The 21,376-nt window shown below is 42.6% G+C and overlaps 1 protein-coding gene across 6 annotated transcripts in view; it reads left to right on the top strand.

Annotated features, from left to right (window-relative positions):
• The window catches only part of RNF32 (ring finger protein 32), a 69,513-nt gene extending 49,667 nt beyond the window's left edge, over positions 1 to 19,846 (top strand). For 5 of the 6 annotated variants that reach the window (XM_073629942.1, XM_073629941.1, XM_073629945.1 and 2 more), the window contains 2 exons: positions 12,086 to 12,253; positions 19,263 to 19,846. In XM_073629942.1, the coding sequence (XP_073486043.1) occupies positions 12,086 to 12,253; positions 19,263 to 19,484 (390 nt within the window). In that variant the 3' untranslated portion in view covers positions 19,485 to 19,846. The remainder of the gene's footprint in view (positions 1 to 12,085; positions 12,254 to 19,262) is intronic. The other variant, XM_073629946.1, reaches the window with a different exon arrangement.
• Positions 19,847 to 21,376: the final 1,530 nt, after the last annotated feature.

Raw genomic sequence — 21,376 nt, 5'->3', positions numbered from 1 at the left:
TACAACACTTTAAAGGGTGTATTGCAGCCATGGAGCAAGAGAGCCAGCCATTTAAATTTGGGTCTGCTTAGTAGTTTACAGAAAATAGCGACAACCCTATCTTCCTTCCAAGCCTTCAGTTCACTTTACAGAAAGTTACAAGGATTTTGCATTTCTGGCAAGGTCAACAGGTATTTTCTGTAACTAAAGTGTTACTAAACCCACAACAGTAAAATCAGTCTGTATATGCAGCATGCTTGTTATACTTATGGTGGAACTTAAGGGGTTAATCCTCCGCATTGTGTAAAAAGGCTGTTTTATCCTGTATGCATGGATCCCCCCCCTCCTGCACTGTCTATCTGGGCAAGGCCAGCTAACACAGGCAGAGTAGCCGACCTGCACATGCTCAGTTGTGTCTTTTATGCTGGAGAGATAGCCAGGTCACATGATTTTGACATAACACATTTGGGCGTATATACAGGCTGCAGTGGAAATCTCCTCCTTCCTGAACTCTCAGCACTGGAGAAACTCTGCAGTTTATGATGTAACTGTGGTATACAGATCATCCAAAAAGGTATATAGTGGCAGCATTTTAATGTACAAAGAAGATTTATAAGCTGTGGGCACTGTGGGAGGGGGATTAACTATTTTTATATTACTGGGTTTAGTAACACTTTAATAAAAATGTTCTTGGCCTAAATAAGAAAACGAATGCAGTCATCAATCTGTTAACAAGCATATGGACAGTGTGAGCATTCAGCTTAGCATGCTTTGCAATCTGATGTATCTTGTACTAAATTATTATTTTAAAAATATTATATTTTATTTAAAAAAGGCATAAAACAGTTCAGAACATGTAAAAGCTTAAAGATCTTAGAAAAATTTGCCAAAAGTCATGATGCTTTTTTCCTTAAGCCCTGTTTCACACTTGTGCGGTGCGAATTGAAGCTCAGGTTTCACTGGTGAGATAAAAATCTCCTGTTCAACGGATTCATTGCGTTTTTGCTCAGGATTAGAGAGCAGGGAGAGGGGGAGGGAGAGGGGGGGGGGGGGGGGGAGAGGGGGTGGTGTAATGAGGAGAAGTAGAAATTCCTTGTTCAGAACGCAATGCATCTGCGAATCAGATGCGTTCCCATAGGAGATAATAGGCTTGTAGTTCGCACCGCAATGCCCAAAAAACGCACACGTTTTTTGTGCAATGCGCAGTGTGAATGCAACGCACATATGTGAACCAGATGCATTCATATGAATGTATTTTAAAATGTCCTGCGAATTAGATGCGGTGTAAGCCGCATTTAATTCGCATAGGTGTGAACCCGGGCTTAAGCAACAAGGAAGAAACACACATTATAGTGTTTATGGGGTTATGAAGCCCAGTCAGGCATTTTTAGAAGAATTTAAAACATTTGGACCTGTTTGTGGATGAAATAACAGTTCTCCAATTCTGCGCTATGTAAGCTGCACTGGTAACGACTATATTGCAGCAGGAGTGGAAATGTAATTTCCATGATGAAAAAGAGATTTTTTATTTTTTTTTAAAAGGTAGAAATCTTAAAATGTAAATATTATTTCACTGCCAACATTTTACCTCTAATCCTATGGAACAAGGAGTCCTGTTGACCCCCCCCCCCCATATATATTTATTGTAGTTAATCAGTGAAAAGACACACCTTAGCTAGCCATTCATCTGCATGACATACATGACCAGTACAGCTTTGCCTGTCTGTTTATCTTGAGCAACAAAAGAACTTTTAGCAAAGATAAATTAGAAACTAAATATAAAAGGCATATGTGACTTGTTAATTGGTTTACATTATGGCTTCAATTTATAAAAGCTGTCCAGATCTGTCTAGGTAGAGAATAGGCCTTTGCTTTCTTCACATGAACACAATACCACTGCTATAGGTTGGTTGCAGGAATAAGAAGTGCAATCTTCTCCTAAGCAAACACGACTCTAAGTCCTAAGACTGTGCGCTGTGTCTAATGGAAATTCTCCATCAGTGCTATCTTGAAGTGACTTACATTTTTTCTTTTGGTGTGTGTGTTACGTTTGAACTGGAATGACAGGTTAATTAATTTAGCATAATAGAAATGTTTTCTGCATGATGAAAAATGTATCCAAAAGCCGCGTAAATGATTAATCAGCGGTCACACAAGCTTAAAGGGGAACTGTAGTGGGTTTTTTTTTTGTTTGTTTTTTGTTTTTTTAGACATACATATGAAGGGGATCATGCTTGGTGTATTATTTTATTGTATTGTAATGTACTTTTTTTTGTGTAAGTATATATACTGCATAGCCAAAAGTTTGGCAGTGGACCATCACACTTACCTGTATTGCCAAATGTAATTGGACAGCCCTCCAAATTTTAGAGTTCAGATGTTTCCAAAGAAAAGTTACTTTAATGTTACAAAGGGCAACTGCCCCAACCTATAACTGGCCTTAACAGCAAGGATCACATGAAAGGGTGATGCATGTCAAACAACAACAAAAATTTCCCAGCTCAACTTACCAGCCAGTCTACAACAACCTGAATTGTCCTGTCTAACAGTTCACGTTAAAACCGGGCAGATAATACTGGGGTGCCTTGTCGCAGCCTCTGATGCTTACACACGTATTTGCAAATCTGTGCAAATTAAACTCCTGTTTTTAAGCTGGACTTTTAGACAGTACAGTTCGGTTTGTTGCAGGTTGGCTGGTAAGTTGAACTGGGAATTTTTCTTTGTTGTTATTTGACCTTTATGTTACAGCATACAAGGACATTTGGAACATAGAACTGTGCCGTTCTATCCTCTCCTCAAGGCAACTATTTGGGGATGGCACCTTTCTGTTCCAGCATGACTGTGCTCCTGTGCACAAGGCCAGCTTCATAGAGACGTGGAGGAAATTTACTAAAGCTGGTGCACACAGAATCTGGTGCAGCTGTGCATAGTAACCAATCAGCTTCCAGGTTTTATTGTCAAAGTGTAAGTGAACAAGCTGAAGTTGGAAGCTGATTGGCTACTATACACAGTTTTAGTAAATCTCCCCCCATAGTTTGATGAGCTTGGTTTGGAGGAACTCAAGTGGCCTTGCATAGCTCTGACCTTAACCCTGCTGAACACCTTTCAGATGATATGAATCACATTGTGAGCAAGGTCTTCTCATCCATCAACAGTACCAGACTACACATGCTCTTTTGGTTGAAAAGGGCAAAAAAAGCACCGCAGGCTCTAAAATCTTGTAGCAAGTGCACGCTGTTGTAGCTGCCAAGGAATGGGGGGGAGGTGTGAACTCTATAATTATGCCCATAGTTTTGGAATGAGATGTCCAACAGACTAATCTAGGTGTAATGGTCAGCTTGGTGCCTTGCTGACCTCTTGTCTCACTGTAAGTCTAGAGCAGGGGTCTCTTTCTAAACAAAGGGCCAGTTTACCATCAGAGGGAATAAACAGTGCCCCATCTTTAGTATTAGGGGGAGAAATAGTGCCCAATTGTTGGTGTCAATGGTAGAAATGTGCACCCCATTTTTGGTGTCAGAGGGTAGAATAGTGTCTCATATTAGTGGGATGAATAGTGCCCCAAGGGTCAGTTAAGGCGGGCAAAGGGCCAAATCGGGCCCCGGGACGCAATTTGGAGACCCCTGGTCTAGAGGATCATTTGTTATAGTCGTGGATATTTTGGTGTTATCAATTAAGTCCACAAAAGCACTAAATCGGTGTAATCGTATCTGTTTCATTGTTTATTAGCATGTTTAGGTTTAATTTAAAGCTGAAGTCCAGGCAGATTTATAAACAAAATGAATGCAGCTCTTTAATCATTAATACATGATTTACTTAAGTTAATTTTAGGTATTTGCTAATAAAATATCAGCCTCTTGCAGTATACTATGCAGTAGAGCTCAGAGAGGGGAGAGAGAAGCAGCACAAGTGGGCCAATCGGGTGTGTTTCAGTGCAAGCAGCATGCTGATAGGAGGAGAGAGCAGAGTGTTGAGCTAACCAGTTTACAGCTTCTCATTTCACTGTCCAGTCACACCATGTAAGCCAGCGAAGAGACCTGTATGTGAAAGCAAAGCTACAGAAGAGAAAGATCAGGTTGCTTCTCCTGCTAGACAGGGTTGTGCTGTGGAGTAGAGCTGTGTACATCTCAGAACTGGGTAGACAGAAATAAAAACTGTTTGGCAGGTAAAACAGCCTTATTATATGTATATCATCATCTGTTTTTTAGCTGTTTGGAGTTTAGCTTTTAAATCAGAACTAAAGTACCTTTTTTTAGGCAAACACTCTGAAATTGCATGCTGAAAATGTGCATTCATGCATACTTTGCACTCTGTGTTGCCTTTTGCATTATTCATATTTCATATTCCCTGTATGCTATTTTGCATTGTCTTGGTGAGATGTAATGAAGGGATGCTTCCATCTGAGGGAGGAGATCTTTTCGTTCCTTCACAAGTTCTCTGTAAGGCTGGATTCACACCTATGCAGTTTTAGTGCCTTTTGCATTTTGCAGATTTGCACTATAGAACGTGTTCCATAGGAAACAATGTTAAATGGACTGTAGTGCAAATCTGCAAAATGCAAAAAGCACTAAAACTGCATAGGTGTGAATCCAGTCTTAAACTATTTTTTTTTTTATTCTTTGCCAGGAGCAGGATGTATAATAGTGTAGTTCTGTCCCACCCTAATCCTCTCTCTCTTCTGCTCTTGTAGAGCCATTTGTTAATGCAGCCATCAACAAATGAGAATGGAGAACAAAGAGTAGGAATATGAGGACCCATAGGGGGAGATCTACTAAGACTGGAGAACTTAGAATCTGGTACAGCAGTACATGATAGCCAATCAACTTCTAACTTCAGCTTGTTCAATTAAGTTTTGACAGTTAGACCGGGTTCACACTGGTACGATGTTAAAGTGGTATTAAACCCAAAGCCAAAAATGTAATACAATGGCAAGAAAAAAATTGTGCATCAGACTGCAACATTAGGATGATAAAGATCTGTATTTTGTGCCATGATGACACAGTTTTATGAAAACAAAAACCCATTAGGGCCCCAAGAAGCTGTGCCATACCTATCACTTTAGTTCACACGTTATATGAATTGGTACGGCACATAACATTAACAAATTACTGATCAGAATCTCCTTTTTGTCATAAATAAACTGTTACTCCAGAGATCAATTATGTGACCAAAACTAAAGCCTAAACAGCATAAAGTATATGGTGACTGACTATCGAGCACACTGTGGGCTCAGGCTACTAAGGACTGTAGGCTAGAGACACAGGTAACCTTGTTGTGGAGCTTTTGGCCACAATAGTTTGAGAAATAATAAATAAGATAAATAAATAAGATAATGAGATAAAGAGACCCAAACAATTCTGCCTAACATCCAAAATATGTGATTTACCGCGTTAAAAAATATCCATATCCATTTATTTTTTATCAGTAATGGAAAAATAAATTGTGATAAATACTTAAAAAACGATAAAAACGACAGTTCCTGGTCATTATACACACCTATTGATTTCAATATTTTCAATAACCTGGAACAACTACCGTATCTAGTTTAGGGAACTCAGAACCATTAATCTGCATATTTGTTGTGAATCAGTAATTTAAAGTGACTCTGTTGCTTAAAACTAAATTCTAAAAAAAGCAGCCTGCAAAATAAGACTTCTAATACCTCTGTGAAGTCAGAGGCTGGAGCTTCTGAACAGAGCATAGTGAGGACATGCTGTCTGCCAGAGCCAGAGAGGTAAGGCTGCTTTTTTTAAAATCTATTTTCCAGTGACTTTAAATGCTAAGTTCACCCTTTTGCAAAAAAAACCAAAACATTAATGCATATACTGTATATTAGCAGGAAAAATGTGCATTTTTATTTAGAGGAGCCTGCAAAGCATTGCACCTACGATTAGTAGATCACAAGTGCAATGTCAGGTTCCTGCAGACACTGCCTCCAGCTTTCCTGCCCGTACCTGCATACGGGTAGACAGTTACAAAGCTGGAGGAGGTGGAGGAAATCAGCATCTAATTAGCATTTTGCTGCTCTTTCACTGTCCAGTCAGCAGGTTTGGAGTGGAGAGAGGACATCACTATTTTATGTAAGGTATATGTACGGGTGCATCTCAAAAAATTTGAATATCATCAAAAAGTTAATTTATTTCAGTAATTTGATTCAAAAAGTGAAACTTATATATTATATAGATTCATTACACACAGGGTGATACTGTATATTTCAAACATTTCTTTCTTTTAATTTTGATGATTATGATAGCTTACAGCTAGTGAAAACCCAAAATTCAGTATCTCAGAAAATTAGATTACAGAAGACCAATAAAAAATTATTTTGAACACAGAAATGTTGGCTTACTAAAAAGTATTTCCATGTACAGTATAGTATGCACTCAATACTTGGTTGGGACACCTTTTGCATGAATTACTGCTGAGGTGTTATGGAAGCCCAGGTTGCTTTGATAGCAGCCTTCAGCTCATCTGCATTGTTGAGTTTGGTGTCTCTCATCTTCCTCTTGACAATACTCCACAGATTCTCTATGGGGTTTAGGTCAGGCGAGTTTGCTGGCCAATCAAGCACAGTGATACCATGATCAATAAACCAGGTCCTGCTGGGAAAAGGAAATCAGCATCTCCATACAGCTGGTCAGCAGAGGGAAGCATGAAGTGCTCTAGAATTTCCTGGTAGAGGGCTGCGCTGACTTTGGACTTGATAAAACACAGTGAACCAACACCAGAAGATGATATGACTCCCCAAATTATCACTGACTGTGGAAACTTCACACTGGACCTCATGCAACGTGGATTCTGTGCATCTTCACTCTTCCTCCAGACTATGGGATCTTAATTTCCAAATGAAATGAAAAATTTACTTTCAAAGAGGACTTTGGGCCACAGAGCAACAGTCGTCCTTTTCTCCTTAGCCCAGGTAAGACGCTTCTGACGTTGTCTCTGGTTCAGGAGTGGCTTGACACAAGGAATGCGACAGTTGTAGCCCATGTCCTGGATGCGTCTGTGTGTGGTAGCTCTTTAAGCACTGACAGCAGCCATACTCCACTCCTTGTGAATCTTCCCCAAATTCTTGAATGGCCTTTGCTTCACAACCCTCACAAGGTTGTGGTTATCCCTGTTGCTTGTGCAACTTTTTCTACCACACTTTTTGCTTACACTCAACTTTCCAATACTGTGGATACCTTCCAACTTTGAAAACAACACTCTGTGAACAGCCAGCATCATTACCAATGACCTTGTGTGACTTACCCTCCTTGTGGAGGGTGTTGATGACTGTCTTCTGGACAACTGTCAAGTTAGCAGTCTTAACCACGATTGTGTAACCTACTGAACCAGACTGAAAGACCATTTAAAGGTTTAGGAAACCCTAAGCAGGTGTTAACAGGTGTTTTGAGTTAATTAGCTGATTAAAGTGGGACACCATGAGTCTACAATATTGAACTTTTTCACAATATTCTAATTTTCTGAGATACTGAAATTTGGGTTTCCACTAGCTGTAAGCCATAATCATCAAAATGAAACGATGCTTGAAATATATCACTATGTGTGTAATGCATCTATATAATATGAGTTTCACTTTTTTATTGAATTACTGAAATTAACTTTTTGATGATATTAAAATTTTTTGAGATGCACTTGTATAGCCTATGCCCATCAAAAGCAAAATATGTACAGAATAGTAACCCTGTCTCATTGCCAAAGCCTTTCTTTTACAGAGATTTTATTTACAGTAAAGTTATCATAACCAAAATTCATAGTTATTATATAACTTCTTTCTTATGTACAAGGTTCAGAAGTAATATTCAGCTCTGTGTATACAAAGGAGCAGGGGGAGCTCATGTCCATAATGGGGAAGTATTGACACAGCCCCAAATGATCCACAAAGACTCAAAATTGATCTGGTCCAGAAATATTTAGACAGCATAAAGGTGAATAAGGCACCTGGACCAGATGGCATCCACCCACTAATCCTAAAAGAATAGTACCACCGGACTGGCGTAAGCTGCCTATATTTAAAAAGGGATCAAAGTTTTTACCAAATAACTCTAGACCTGTTAGGTTAACTTCTATATTTGGAAGATACTGGAGAGTTTAATAAAAGACCACATAGTTGAGTTCTTGCTGGAAAAAATATTTTAAGGAACAGACAGCTCAGCATGGATTCGTGAAAGACAAGTTGTCAAAGCAGCGGTTTCCAATGCAAGCAAAATCCTTGTATTAAGAGAGGTATAGACTCCAGAGAGAGAGAGAGATCATTATGCCCCTGTACAATTCATTAGTAAGACCTCATCTGGAATATGCAGTTCAGTTTTGGGCACCAATTCATAAAAAGGATATTGGGGAACTGGAGAGAGTGCAGAGGACTGAGGAACAGAGAAACTGAATTAATTCTCTCTTGAGAAGAGGAGATGAATGCGGTAGTAAACCACATCCAAGAAAAAAAAAAATTGGGCCCCGGGCAGTTTAAGTTATAATGTGCTAGTATGCATCACATACTAGCACATTATGACAGACTTACCTGAAAAAGAAGCCCTCCAGTGGTGTGTTGTCACTGCTGAAGGCGCTTCCATCTTCACCCAGTCTTCTTTCCTAGTTCGCAGGCTTCGGCTATCTGATTGGCCAAGCCAGCAATGACGTCACGGGTATGCCGTTCCTTTAGAGCGCATACGCCAGTGATGTCACTGGCTGCATCAAAATTAAATATCTCCTACAGTGCACGTTTAAGAGATATTTACAGTAGCTTTAGATCAACCTCATTATAGGCGTATCTATAGGTTAAAATCAAACATGGGAGTTTACTCCCACTTTAAGGGGGGATATGATCAACATGTATAAATACATACTGTAAGTGGTCCATATAGTGAACTTGGTGTTCAGTTATTCACTTTAAGGTCATCACAGAAGACAATGGAGCACTCTTTATGTCTGGAGGAAAATCTCCTAATACGTAAAGGTTTTTTCACAGTAAGAGCTGTGAAAATGTGGAATAGACTCCCTCAAGAGCTTGTTCTGTCCGGCTCAGTAGATTGCTTTAAAAAAGGCCTGGATTATTTTCTAAATGTACATAATATAACTGGATACTAACATTTATAGGTAAAGTTGAACCCGGAGATATCCAATTGCCTCTCGGGGGATCAGTAAGGAATTTTTTCCCTTGCTGGAGCAAGTTGCATCATGCTTTGCTGTTTTTTTTTTGCCTTGCTCTCGATCAACTGTGGGCATGGGATTGTGTATATAGGATTGTATAATTCTTTTTTTCCCTTTTTATTGGTTGAACTAGGTGGACTTGTGTCTTTTTTCAACCAGACTATGTAAAAGTGGTTGAAAAGGCTAAAGCTTTTTTACTTTAATGCATTATGTTAAAAAAAAAAACTTTTATTTGCAGCTCCCCCCCCCCCACCCCCACATACTTACCTGAGATTCCATCCAGTGCTGTGCCCAAGAGCATCAGCGCTGCACTCTCTCATCCTCCTCACTGGCAGTAGCAGTAGAAGCGATTGGTGCACACAATGTAGCTCAGGATCGAGTGCCCCCATAGCAAGCAGCTTGTTATGGGGGCACTTGGAGGTCAGGAGGAGCCAGATGCACCAGCGAGGGACCCAAGAAGCAAAGGATCGAGGCTGCTATGTGCAAAACTATTGCACAGAGCAGGTAAGTCTAACGTGTTATTTTTAAATTATAAAAAAGAACCTTTACACTCACTTTAATTATGATGATTATTTTAGACAACCTTAGATATATTGATGAAGCTAATGTTGGCCTATTGATTGTCAAACCATTTTATAAACAAGGTAACTTGCCTCTCATGGGGGGAGATCATGAACATGGTAACAGCTGTTTTTTTTCTCTATGCTACCCCTGCTGCAAAACAGACCTTGTGTTGGGATGGTTTATCTGCCTATACTTTAGTGCTCAAAAGAACAAACTACTGAAGGTAACAAATGTGTGTGGAGGGAAAGGGGTGGGGTCTAGGCATGGCTGGCCACTGATAGATAGACAAGAACATGTTTGACCCCGGTAGAATGCTTTCAGAAATCAGGGTGCACCAAGTGAGAGTTTTACTTCTGCAGTATTCTATTGATTTATAAGATAAAATGATTCACTTTGTAGATCAAGTACCTTAATTAATCCACTCTGGCTGCAGGTTCAGACATGTACAGTTGTGCTCATAAGTTTACATACCCTGGCAGAATTTATGATTTCTTGGCCATTTTTCAGAGAATATGAATGATAAAACTTTTTTTAAAACTTTTCTTTCACTCATGGTTAGCGTTTGGCTGAAGCCATTTATTATCAATCAACTGTGTTTACTCTTTTTAAATCATAATGGCAACATAAACTACCCAAATGACCCTGATCAAAAGTTTACATACCTCAGTTCTTAATACCGTGTATTGCACCCTTTAACATCAATGACAGCTTGAAGTCTTTTGTGGTATTTGTGGATGAGGCTCTTTATCTTCTCAGATGGTAAAGCTGCCCATTCCTCTTGACAAAAAGCCTTCAGTTCCTGTAAATTCTTGGGCTGTCTTGTATTAACTGCACGTTTGAGATCTCCCCAGCGTGGCTCAATGATATTGAGGTCAGGAGACTGAGATAGCCACTCCAGAACCTTCACTTTATTCTGCTGTAGCCAATGACAGGTCGACTTGGCCTTGTGTTTTGGATCATTGTCATGTTGGAATGCCTAAGTATGTCCCATGTGCAGCTTCATGGCTGATAAATGCAAATGTTCCTCCAGTATTTTTTGATAACATACTACAATTATCTTGCCAACAATTTTGACCAAATTTCCTGTGCCTTTGTAGCTCACACATCCCCAAAACATCAGTGATCAACCTCCGTACCTTTCATCATAGGCCTTGTTGACTCCTCTCCACATGTAGCGTTTATGGTTGTGTCCAAAAAGCTCAATTTTGGTCTCATCACTCCAAATGACTTTGTGCCAGAAGGTTTGAGGCTTGTCTCTGTGCTGTTTGGCATATTGGCATATAAGACCACATGTTTTTAGAGAGTCCCGTATTTCACCTTAAATTATTTGTGGGTTTTTCTTTGCATCCCAAACAATTTTCCTGGCAGTTGTGGCTGAAATTTTAGTTGGTCTACCTGACTGTGGTTTAGTTTCAACAGAACTTTCATTTTCCACTTCTTGATTAGAGTTTAAACACTGCTGATTGGCATTCTCAATTCCTTGGATATCTTTTATATCCCTTTGCTGTTTTATACAGTTCAACTACCTTTTCCCGCAGATCCTTTGACAATTCTTCTGCTTTCCCCATGACTCAGAATCCAGAAACCGTTAGTGCAACACTGGATGAAAGATGCAAGGGTCTGTCAGGAGTCCAGAAAGGCATTGACCTTTTATACACAAACACACACTAATGACAAGCAAACAGATCACAGGTGAGGATGGTTACCCTTTAATAGCCATTCAGACCCCTTTGTGTCAACTTGTGTGTATGTTATCAGACCAAAATCACCAGGGTATGTAAACTTTTTATCAGAGTCATTTGGGTAGTTTCTGTTGCCATTATGATTTAAAAAGGGTAAACACAGTTGATTGATAATAAATGGCTTCACCAAAACACTAACCATGAGTGAAAGAAATGTTTGTGTTATCATTCATATTCTCTGAAAAATGACCAAGAAATCATAAATTCTGCCAGGGTATGTAAACTTATGAGCACAAATGTATGTATCCAATAAACTTACAGGATACAAAAATTCTATATCATTTTCAGTAGCTGGGACAGTGCCATATACAGTATCTCACAAAAGTGAGTATTTCTCCCCCCCTTTTTTGTAAAAAAAAAAATAAAAAAAATTGATAACAGTGTAAATTTGCTGTCTGCTCAGAATAACGCAACACACAGCTATTAATGTCTAAACTGCTGGCAACAAAAGTGAGTACACCCCTAAGTGAAAATGTCCTACTTGGGCCCAATTAGCCATTTTCCCTCCCCGGTGTCATGTGACTTGTTAGTGTTTCTAGGTCTTGGGTGTGAATAGGGAGTAGGTGTGTTAAATTTGGTGAAAAGAATATATTGCCAATACATTAAAGCAGCAACTATGCAATATTTAAATATCTTGTATCCTCTTATTACAGTTCACCGAAATATCTGACCGCTTGTTAAGATCCTGCAGCACAGACATTGATGTGTTCTTCAGTGAGATTGACCAGTCAGTTGCTGCAAGTCGTAGTGTCTTCTGTCAGTTAGAAGAAAACTTCAACAGAGGCATCAGTGATGCAGATTGGGAGAGGATACAAGTACAGGTGAGCTGTAGTCATCTGCCACCATATCTGCAGGTTTCCCAGAAAGAGAAATTCACTGATTCCATCATTATTGTTTGTACCTTTGTACACCCATTTATGTCAGGCCAGAAGTTTATATAAAAGTTATAATAAAAAGATATGGACATTTTTTTTAAAGCTTCATCACCTGTATAAAAGTAGCCTCAGACCTTTGGCTTAAATATATAGATGCAATTTGAAGTATATTTTATGTTCCATAAATACATTAAACTGAGCATTAAAAATGTGTTCCACATAGCTCTAAAGGTGAACTCTAAAGCGGCGTACACATGGGCAGACTTTTCGACCGGACTGGTCCGACGGACCGAATCCGGCGGACAATCCGACCGTGTGTGGGCTGCATCGGACTTTCGACGGACCGTTTCAGTCGGAAATCCGATGGACTTTAGATTTAAAACTTGCTTCAAATCTTCCCGCCGGACTTAGTTCCTATCGAAAAGCCAGTTCGTCTGTATGCTGATCCAGCGGACCAAATGCGACGCAAGGGCAGCTACAGCACCTGCCCGCGAGAATGTTTCCAGTGCGATCCTATCGCGCTGGTTCTCGGCGACAGGGTGCTACATCTCGCACTCGCTGCAATAGGAAAAACACATTTTCCTATTGCAGCGAGCGCGGGGGGGGGGGAAGAGAAAATGTCCCTTAGGTCTGGTATGGATTTTAAGGGGAACCCCCTACGCCGAAAAAACGGGGTGGGGGTCCCCCCAAAATCCATACCAGACCCTTATCCGAGCACGCAGCCCGGCCGGTCAGGAAAGGGGGTGGGAGCGAGCGCCCCCTCCTCAACCGTACCAGGCCGCATGCCCTCAACATGGGGGGCTGCAGCCCCCCCACCCCAAAGCCCCTTGTCCCTATGTTGATGAGGACAACAGTCTCTTCCCGACAACCCCGGCCATTGGTTGTCATGGTCTGCGGGCGGGGGGCTTATCGGAATCCGGGAGCCCCCTTTAATAAGGGGGCCCCCAGATCCCGGCCCCCCACCCTATGTGAATGAGTATGGGGTACATCGTACTCCTACCCATTCACCCAGGGAAAAAAGCGTCAATAAAAAAAACACAGTACACAGGTTTTTAAAGTAATTTATTAGGCAGCTCCGGGGGTCTTCTTCCGACTTCTCCGCTCTCTCCAGCCTCTTCTCCCAGTGTTTGGCCTCTTCTCCCGATGTCCGGTTCTTCTGCCGGGCTCCACCACTTGCCCCGAGACTGTGACGTCATAGGGGGCGGGGTCATGGGATGACGTCACCCGGTGACCCCGGCCCATGCCTATATAAGTCATTACGCACCGTCCACACAGCATTACAGCGGGAGAGAGCGTCATGTCAACATCGGAAGAAGAGAAGAGGGAAGAAGACGAAGCAGAAGACTGAGCCACCGCTAGCAACAGAGCGGCAGAAGATAGCGGAGGAGCCCGGCAGAAGAACCGGACACTGGGAGAAGAGGCCGAACACCGGGAGAAGAGGCCGGAGAGAGTGGAGAATTCAGAAGAAGACCCCCGGAGCTGCCTAATAAATTACTTTAAAAACCTGTGTACTGTGTTTTTTTATTGATGCTTTTTTCCCTAGGTGAATGGGTAGGGGTACGATGTACCCCATACTCATTCACATAGGGTGGGGGGCCGGGATCTGGGGGCCCCCTTATTAAAGGGGGCTCCCAGATTCCGATAAGCCCCCCGCCCGCAGACCCCGACAACCAGCAGGCAGAGTTGTCGGGAAGAGGCCCTTGTCCTCATCAACATGGCGACAAGGTGCTTTGGGGTGGGGGGGGCCGCAGGGTGCCCCCCTCCTCCAAAGCAACCACCCCCCCATGTTGAGGGCATGCGGCCTGGTACGGTTCAGGAGGGGGGCGCTCGCTTGTCCCCACCCCCTTTCCTGACCGTCCGGACTGCATGCTCGGATAAGGGTCTGGTATGGATTTTGGGGGGACCGTTTTTTCGGCGTAGGGGGTTCCCCATAAAATCCATACCAGACCTAAGGGCCTGGTATACCCTGCGACGGGGCCCGCAAGGTGTCAATCTCGCCGATAAAAGCGGCAAGATTGACTTCCTTTTCTAGTCCCGTCGTACCCGAGTCACGTTCAAAATGAATGGACTTGTCCGTGTGTGGGCAAGCCGGTCATTTGGAAAGTCCGTCGGGAAAACCGGCGGACCTAGTCTGCCGGAAAGTCCGGTCGTGTGTAGGCAAGTCTGTCGGAAGTCCGCCGGAAGTCCGTCGGGAAGACCGTAGGACCTAGTCTGCCGGAAAGTCCGGTCGTGTCTACGCTGCATGAGACATAACTGGACTTTTACATTTAACACTTTGTTTGCCCCCAACACAAAAGCTAACCCTGGAACTTGACATGCATGTTTGAATGTGTCTAAAGAGTGAGACGGGAGCTGCTATTGCTGAGCTTTCTATGGACCAGATATTGTAGGATTTTGCCACATAATGTACAAAGCATTCAGGCTTCGGGACTTAAAACTTTGAGAAAACAAAAACCTTGTTTCTTAATTGTACGTTACAGAACACAGGACAATATTCAGGGACATAGGGTTATGCTGCTGCTGGATATTGGACACTGGCAAAAAAAAAAGCTGGAAGGAGATCCCAGCGTAACCCTTTCCACGCTAGTTTTTTTGCTAGTGTCTTAGAAGAGAAGACACATTATTTCTGCTGAAAAAAGCTACCCACTTTTTTTTTTTCAATATCTTTTTTTTTTTCTTCTAGAAAGTTTCTTCAATGGCTGCAGAGCCCTCTGGGGCTCATTTGTGCAACTTTATAGATCAGCTAATTCTTGGCATAGCCTGCAGGCAGTACCCAGAACCTGCTATGAGGAAGTTGTGGGGCCGGTCTGTAATGTGTCTTCCAGCACTGGTCTCTCACCTAGGCATGTGATATGACATAATGAGGCAGATGCAGAGTGCTTTACGGGTCCAGGAAAATAATCCGCCCATCTGGTGGACGCCTGTCCCTGAAGACCCTTTAGGGGGTATGCCCATCAGGAAGGCAAAGTTCCTATGAGCATGTCTCTTCCTCCCCCACCCTTCTGCCTGGTGGAAGGCTGCAGGACAAGACATATGCAGTAAGCCTGGGACCTGTGCCCTTTTAGACTAAAGGTCGCCTTTCCAGTCCCCTAAAGTATAAACTCAATTGTGCCAACCGCAACCATTTTTTACATTTTGTGTGGGGCAACACGCTGAGCCTGCATGACCTCCACTTCACAAGCATACTTCACATGCATGCACCTTTCTTCAGCAGGTGCAGCACTTGGTCGTGTGCTCTCCTTCCCGTGGCTCCACACCACCATCAGAACTTTTGCTCCCTGCTTCCTCAAGTAATGGTCACTTTTGGCAGTTAACCCTTCCTGGCTCAGCAGGCTGGTCAGTTAGTTACCCCCTCAACTTTTCACCGGGTACAGAAATTCCGCATGGAATCTGTCGGGTGGGTCATTGCTCCCCTTCATCCCAGGGATTTCCTTGCCTCAATAAAAACCAAGGGTGTTTATTTGCATGTCCCTATCTTCCCGGCACAAGATATTCTGCATTTTGTTAGGGGTGTACAACATTTCCAAACTATTGCCCTCTTTTGGTTCGTCCACTGTGCTTTGGATCTTCCTCAAGGTACTAGCCCCGTACTAGCTCTGCTGCATTCTCGAGTCATCCCCATAGTGGGGTATCTTGACAAATTCCTTTTTTAGTATAGTTGGCAAAGATTCTCAACCAATGTCCACCGGAGCATCGAGACCCTGAGGAGGTTCAGGTTGATCCTAAATCTTTAGAGGATGCTGGATTGGTCTCAGGATTTGGAGAATGTGCACCTGATCCTGGACCTGACCTAGTCCATGGTCTTTTGTACCCTCAGGAGAGCTTTTGGTTCTTTGTTCCCAGGTTCAGATGCTTCATTCATATTGTCAGTCCACCCTCCAATTTTGCATAAGAGTTCTAAGCTTAATGGAGGCCTCATTCGTGGCAGTGCTGTATGCCCAATTTTACTCTGCAGACTGCTGCAGGCCAACATTTTGGCAGTGGGACAAGAAGGTACAATCTCTGGACCATGCTATTCACTTGAGCAGCCAGACCAGTTTACTCTGACACAGTGGACGATTAGCCCGGTGCTGGAGTCAAGGAAATCCTTTTTTCATTTGACTTGGAAGGTCCTCGCAGCACCAGTACTGGGTACCCTCTCAGCATAGGGAGCCTGGACTCCAGGAGAAATTAATTTTTCGATCAATACTCTGGCCCCAGAAATCTCATCTGTGGGGCCGTTTGACCAGAGTTCAGTTGGCCAATGCCACAACAGTGGCTTACAGGAACAATGAGGGAGGAACCAGAAGTCTCCCAGCTTAAAAGGGTAGTGAATTTGATTCTGGCCTGTGTGAAGTGCAGTGTTCTGGCCCTATCTGCCGTGCATATCCCAGGGGTGAAGAATTGGCAGGCGGATCTCCTCAGTCATCAACATCTGGACTCCTCTACATGGACCTCCTGGTCTTCAGGTTCAACAACAAACTGGACAGGTTTTTATTTTTTTTTTCCAGATCTAATTATCCTCTCGTCTTCACCGTGGATGCTGTGATGACACTGTAGGATCAGTTCAGCCTAAGCTTTGCCTTTCCCCCACTAAAACTCCTTTCTTGTCTACCTTACAGGACTGATGTGGATGGCTTTCTGGTCATTTTTACTGCATCAAACTGGTCCAGGAGGACATGTAACACGGACCTTGGGCCCTCCCAAATTGACCAGATCTTTTGTCTCAAGGAATGGTTTGCCACCCTTTTTCTCGGTTTGCGGACTTTATTGGCCTGGCTGTTGAAGTCCAGGTCTTGAGGGACAGGTGTGTGTTGAGAGTTCATGATCATTATGCTTTTAAAAGCTAAAAAAAAATCAAATTCTCACAAGTCTGTCACTTCTGGGAGATCTCAGTCTGGTTCTTTTGCTTTTGCAGAAACCTCTTTTTGAGCCCATTAGGGATATTCCTCTTACCATCTTTACTTGTAAGGTTGCCTTTCTCATTGTCATCACTTCAGCAAGACATGTCTTGGAGCTATTGGCCTTAACCTGTAAAGCAATGTTTCTCAACTCCAGTCCTCAAGTACCTTCAAAAGGTCTTGTTTTCAGAATTTCCCTCTGTAACGGAAGGTCCCACACTTCGCTTGAGTGCTTCCGTCAACACACTGCTTCCTCCAGTCTGGAACTTCAGATATTACAGCCCATTTATTGTAAGAACCAGGCGAGGCTAGCTCAGTTACAAAACTGCAACATGGAATGATTTATTGAAACACAGGCACACAGAGATATTCAAACTTCTCCTTAGTAGACTGTCCAATCAGCAGGGAGAGCTGTTGGAGGAATTTGGCCCCTCCCCTCCACAGCTACATACACATGCCATAATACCCAAGGCAGACAGACACAATAGAACAACTGAATACAGCCACACCCCAAATGACCCAACACAGCACACCATATTATGAGATATATATAATATATATTAATAATTATAATATTAATAATATATATATTCACACACACAACATTCCAGTGTGGTTGTACAGTGAGTCAAATTAGTACAGCTCAGACTGGGGTTCTTGGTCACCCTGTGCCCTATTAGAGACACAGGGTGACTTAGACATAGGAGGTGCATGGGAAGCTGAAACAAGGGTTTCCCAACCTCCCCAAGGGATTCTGGGTTCCACGCCCCCCCCCCCCCATCCAAATGGCTCCCGTCACACCCTCAGATGAAATGGCTGTGGTAATCACTAAAGGCAGTGAAACTGATCAAATCAGCTGTGCAAAATAATGGGAAGCTTGAAAACATGACCCATTGGGGGTACTGGAGTTGAGAAACATTGCTGTAAAGAACCTTTTCTTATGTTAGACAAAGACATTTTTTTTTTTTTAATTTTAAGGCCCAAAGCTTCTTTTTACCTTAACCAGAACATCGTTCTTCCATCTTCTGTCCTGCTCTGAAACATCCATTCATTGTTCAAGTCTACCTGTTGAGCATAGCCCCCTTTTTAAAATATGACTCTAAGTCAGGGGTAGGCAACCTTTGCCCACCAGCTGTTTTGAAACTACAAGTCCTATGAGACATTGCAAGACCCTAACACTCACAGGCATGACTCCTAGAGGCAGAGGCATGATGGGATTTGTAGTTTCACCACAGCTGGAGGGCCGAGGTTGCCTACCCCTGCTCTAAGTCATTCCTGGCCATGTGAATTCAACAACTTCTTTCTCAGTCTTATGACCTCAAGGACAAAGATCCTACTTTCTCTGTGAATTCCCATTCAAACAGATTGGTTGGCACTTTGTGGATATTTCACCATCATGCTTCTGTTTCTCAGATTGGCAGGGCTGCCATCAAGCCTTTTGTTCACAAATTTGTTATGTTTTATTAGGTGGACGTTCAGGCCTGTGTTGATGTATAGTTCTTCAGGCGATTATGTTGAGTCACCTCTATTAACCTGTTTTTTTTTTTTTTCTATGGGCCTGTTAGCCTTTTTTGCTGTGTTGCCCAGCCCTCAGTTGGGACGTTTTGGCCACTCCTATGTTCCCGAATAATGGCCTGTAATGTGCGATTACCTGTAAACCCTTACCTGTTATGTATTTTCAATATCGGACACAAATCCATGAGTCCCTTACTGTATGTACGTTAGAAACCAACGTGACAAAAAAGTCCACAATCCTACCAGCCAGCGCTGTACAGTTTGTAGGTCAGACATCCTGTCACTTCTCTGGCGGTATGCTTGTCCCTGTGCAGTGATTAAGTGGGTTAATAATAACTGTGGATCTTGAAACAATTCAGCAACTGCAGATCCAATATTTCTATTCTGACAGGTTCTCATTTGTAAGCCAAGCTAAGGTTACCTATCTGGAGATGACCAGGTTTCTGTTTTTAAAGGGTTACATAAATTATGAAAAACACTTTTAGTGTGCTTTAGTTTAATACACTGTATAAACAGTATTACATGTTATAGACATGACCAAATTACATTTTGTCCTGCAGGCTGTTCATCAGGAAATATCCGACTGTCCAATATGTATTACAGCATTGAATTACAATGAAGACCATATAGGACTGTCCTCATCCCGACCCATCGTCCTTCTGTCCTGCTCACACGTCTTTCATCAAGCTTGTCTTCAGGCCTTTGAGGACTTCTCAGTTGGGAAATGCCCCCTTTGTCCTTTGTGCCGATCTCCATACCAGAAGAAAATATTTTCCTGTTAGACTTTTATGAAAAATTAGTACTCCCTCGCCCTGTTTTTATATAGATTTAAAAAAAAAAAACTGCCCAACCTTACCAGTGAACATGTATGTTAATCATTTGACACAGATGCATTGTCATACTTTTGATGGAACCTGTTAAAACCAAAATTCGGACAGTTTTTTGACAGAATGTGAAAAGGTTAGGACCTCTTTCAGGGGTTAAAGTGAAGGAAAATAAAACATTTCTAAAAGAAAGATAGCATACATATTACCACGATGACCTAGTTGTAAAGTGGCTCTACGTTAACTACCTCCTACGACCAATCCGACATCCACATGATGTAAAAGAAAATGTGCATATACAGTATCTCACAAAAGTGAGTACACCCCTCACATTTTTGTAAATATTTTATTATATCTTTTCATGTGACAACACTGAAGAAATTACACTTTCTTACAATGTAAAGTAGTGAGTATACAGCTTGTATAACAGTGTAAATTTGCTGTCCACTCAAAATAACTCACACAGCCATTAATGTCGAAACCGCTGGCAATAAAAGTGAATATACCCCAAGGGGAAAATGTCCAAATTGGGCCCAATTAGCCTTTTTCCCTCCCCGGTGTCATGTGACTAGTCAGTGTTACAAGGTCTCAGGTGTAAATGGGGAGCAGGTGTGTTAAATTTGGTGTTATCGCTCTCACTCTCTCATACTGGTCCCTGGAGGTTCAACATGGCACCTCATGGCAAAGAATTCTCTGAGTATCTGAAAAAAAAAAATTGTTGCTCTACATAAAGATGGTCTAGGCTATAGGAAGATTTCCAAGACACTGAAACTGAGCTGCAGCACGGTGGCCAAGACCATACATTGGTTTAACAGGATAGGTTCCACTCAGAACAGGCCTCGCCCTGGTCGACCAAAGAAGCTGAGTGCACATGCTCAGCGTCATATCCAGAGGTTGTGTTTGGGAAATAGATGTATGAGTGCTGCCAGCATTGCTGCAGAGGTTGAAGGGGTGGGGGGGGTCAGCCTGTCAGTGCTCAGACCATACGCCGCATGCTGCATCAAATTGGTCTGCATGGTTGTCATCGCAGAAGGAAGCCTCTTCTAAAGATGATGCACAAAAAAGCCCACAGTTTACTGAAGACAAGCAGACTAAGGACATGGATTACTGGAACCATGTCCTGTGGTCTGATGAAACCAAGAAAAACGTATTTGGTTCAGATGGTGTCAAGCATGTGTGGCGGCAACCAGGTGAGGAGTACAAAGACAAGTGTGATTTGCCTACAGTCAAGTAGTTTGGTGAGAGTGTCATGGTCTGGGGGCTGCATGAGTGCTGCCGGAACTGGGGAGCTACAGTTCATTGAGGGAACCATGAATGCCAACATGTACTGTGACATACTGAAGCAGAGCATTATTCCCTCCCTTCGGAGACTGGGCTGCAGGACAGTATTCCAACATAACGACCCCAAACACACCTCCAGGATGACCACTGCCTTGCTAAAGAAGCTGAGGGTAATGGTGATTGACTGGCCAAGCATGTCTCCAGACCTAAACGCTATTGAGAATCTGTGGGGCATCCTCAAAAGGAAGGTGGAGCAGCGCAAGGTCTCTAACATCCACCAGCTCCGTGATGTTGTCATAGAGGAGTGGAAGAGGACTCCAGTGGCAACCTGGAAAGCTCTGGTAAGATCCATGCCAAAGAGGGTTAAGGCAGTGCTGGAAAATAATGGTGGCCACACAATATATTGACACTTTGGGCCCAATTTGGACATTTTCACTTAGGGGTGTACTCACTTGCCAGCGGTTTAGACATTAATGGCTGTGTGTTAAGTTATTTTGAGGGGACAGCAAATTTACACTGGTATACAAGGTGTACACTCACTACTTTACATTGTAGAAAATTGTCATTTC

The sequence above is a fragment of the Aquarana catesbeiana genome, linkage group LG05 (genome assembly GCF_042186555.1).
Source record: "Aquarana catesbeiana isolate 2022-GZ linkage group LG05, ASM4218655v1, whole genome shotgun sequence".
NCBI lineage: Eukaryota > Metazoa > Chordata > Amphibia > Anura > Ranidae > Aquarana > Aquarana catesbeiana.
The sequence above is the reverse complement of the archived record's forward strand: the minus strand, read 5'-3'. Positions and strand labels throughout refer to the sequence as shown.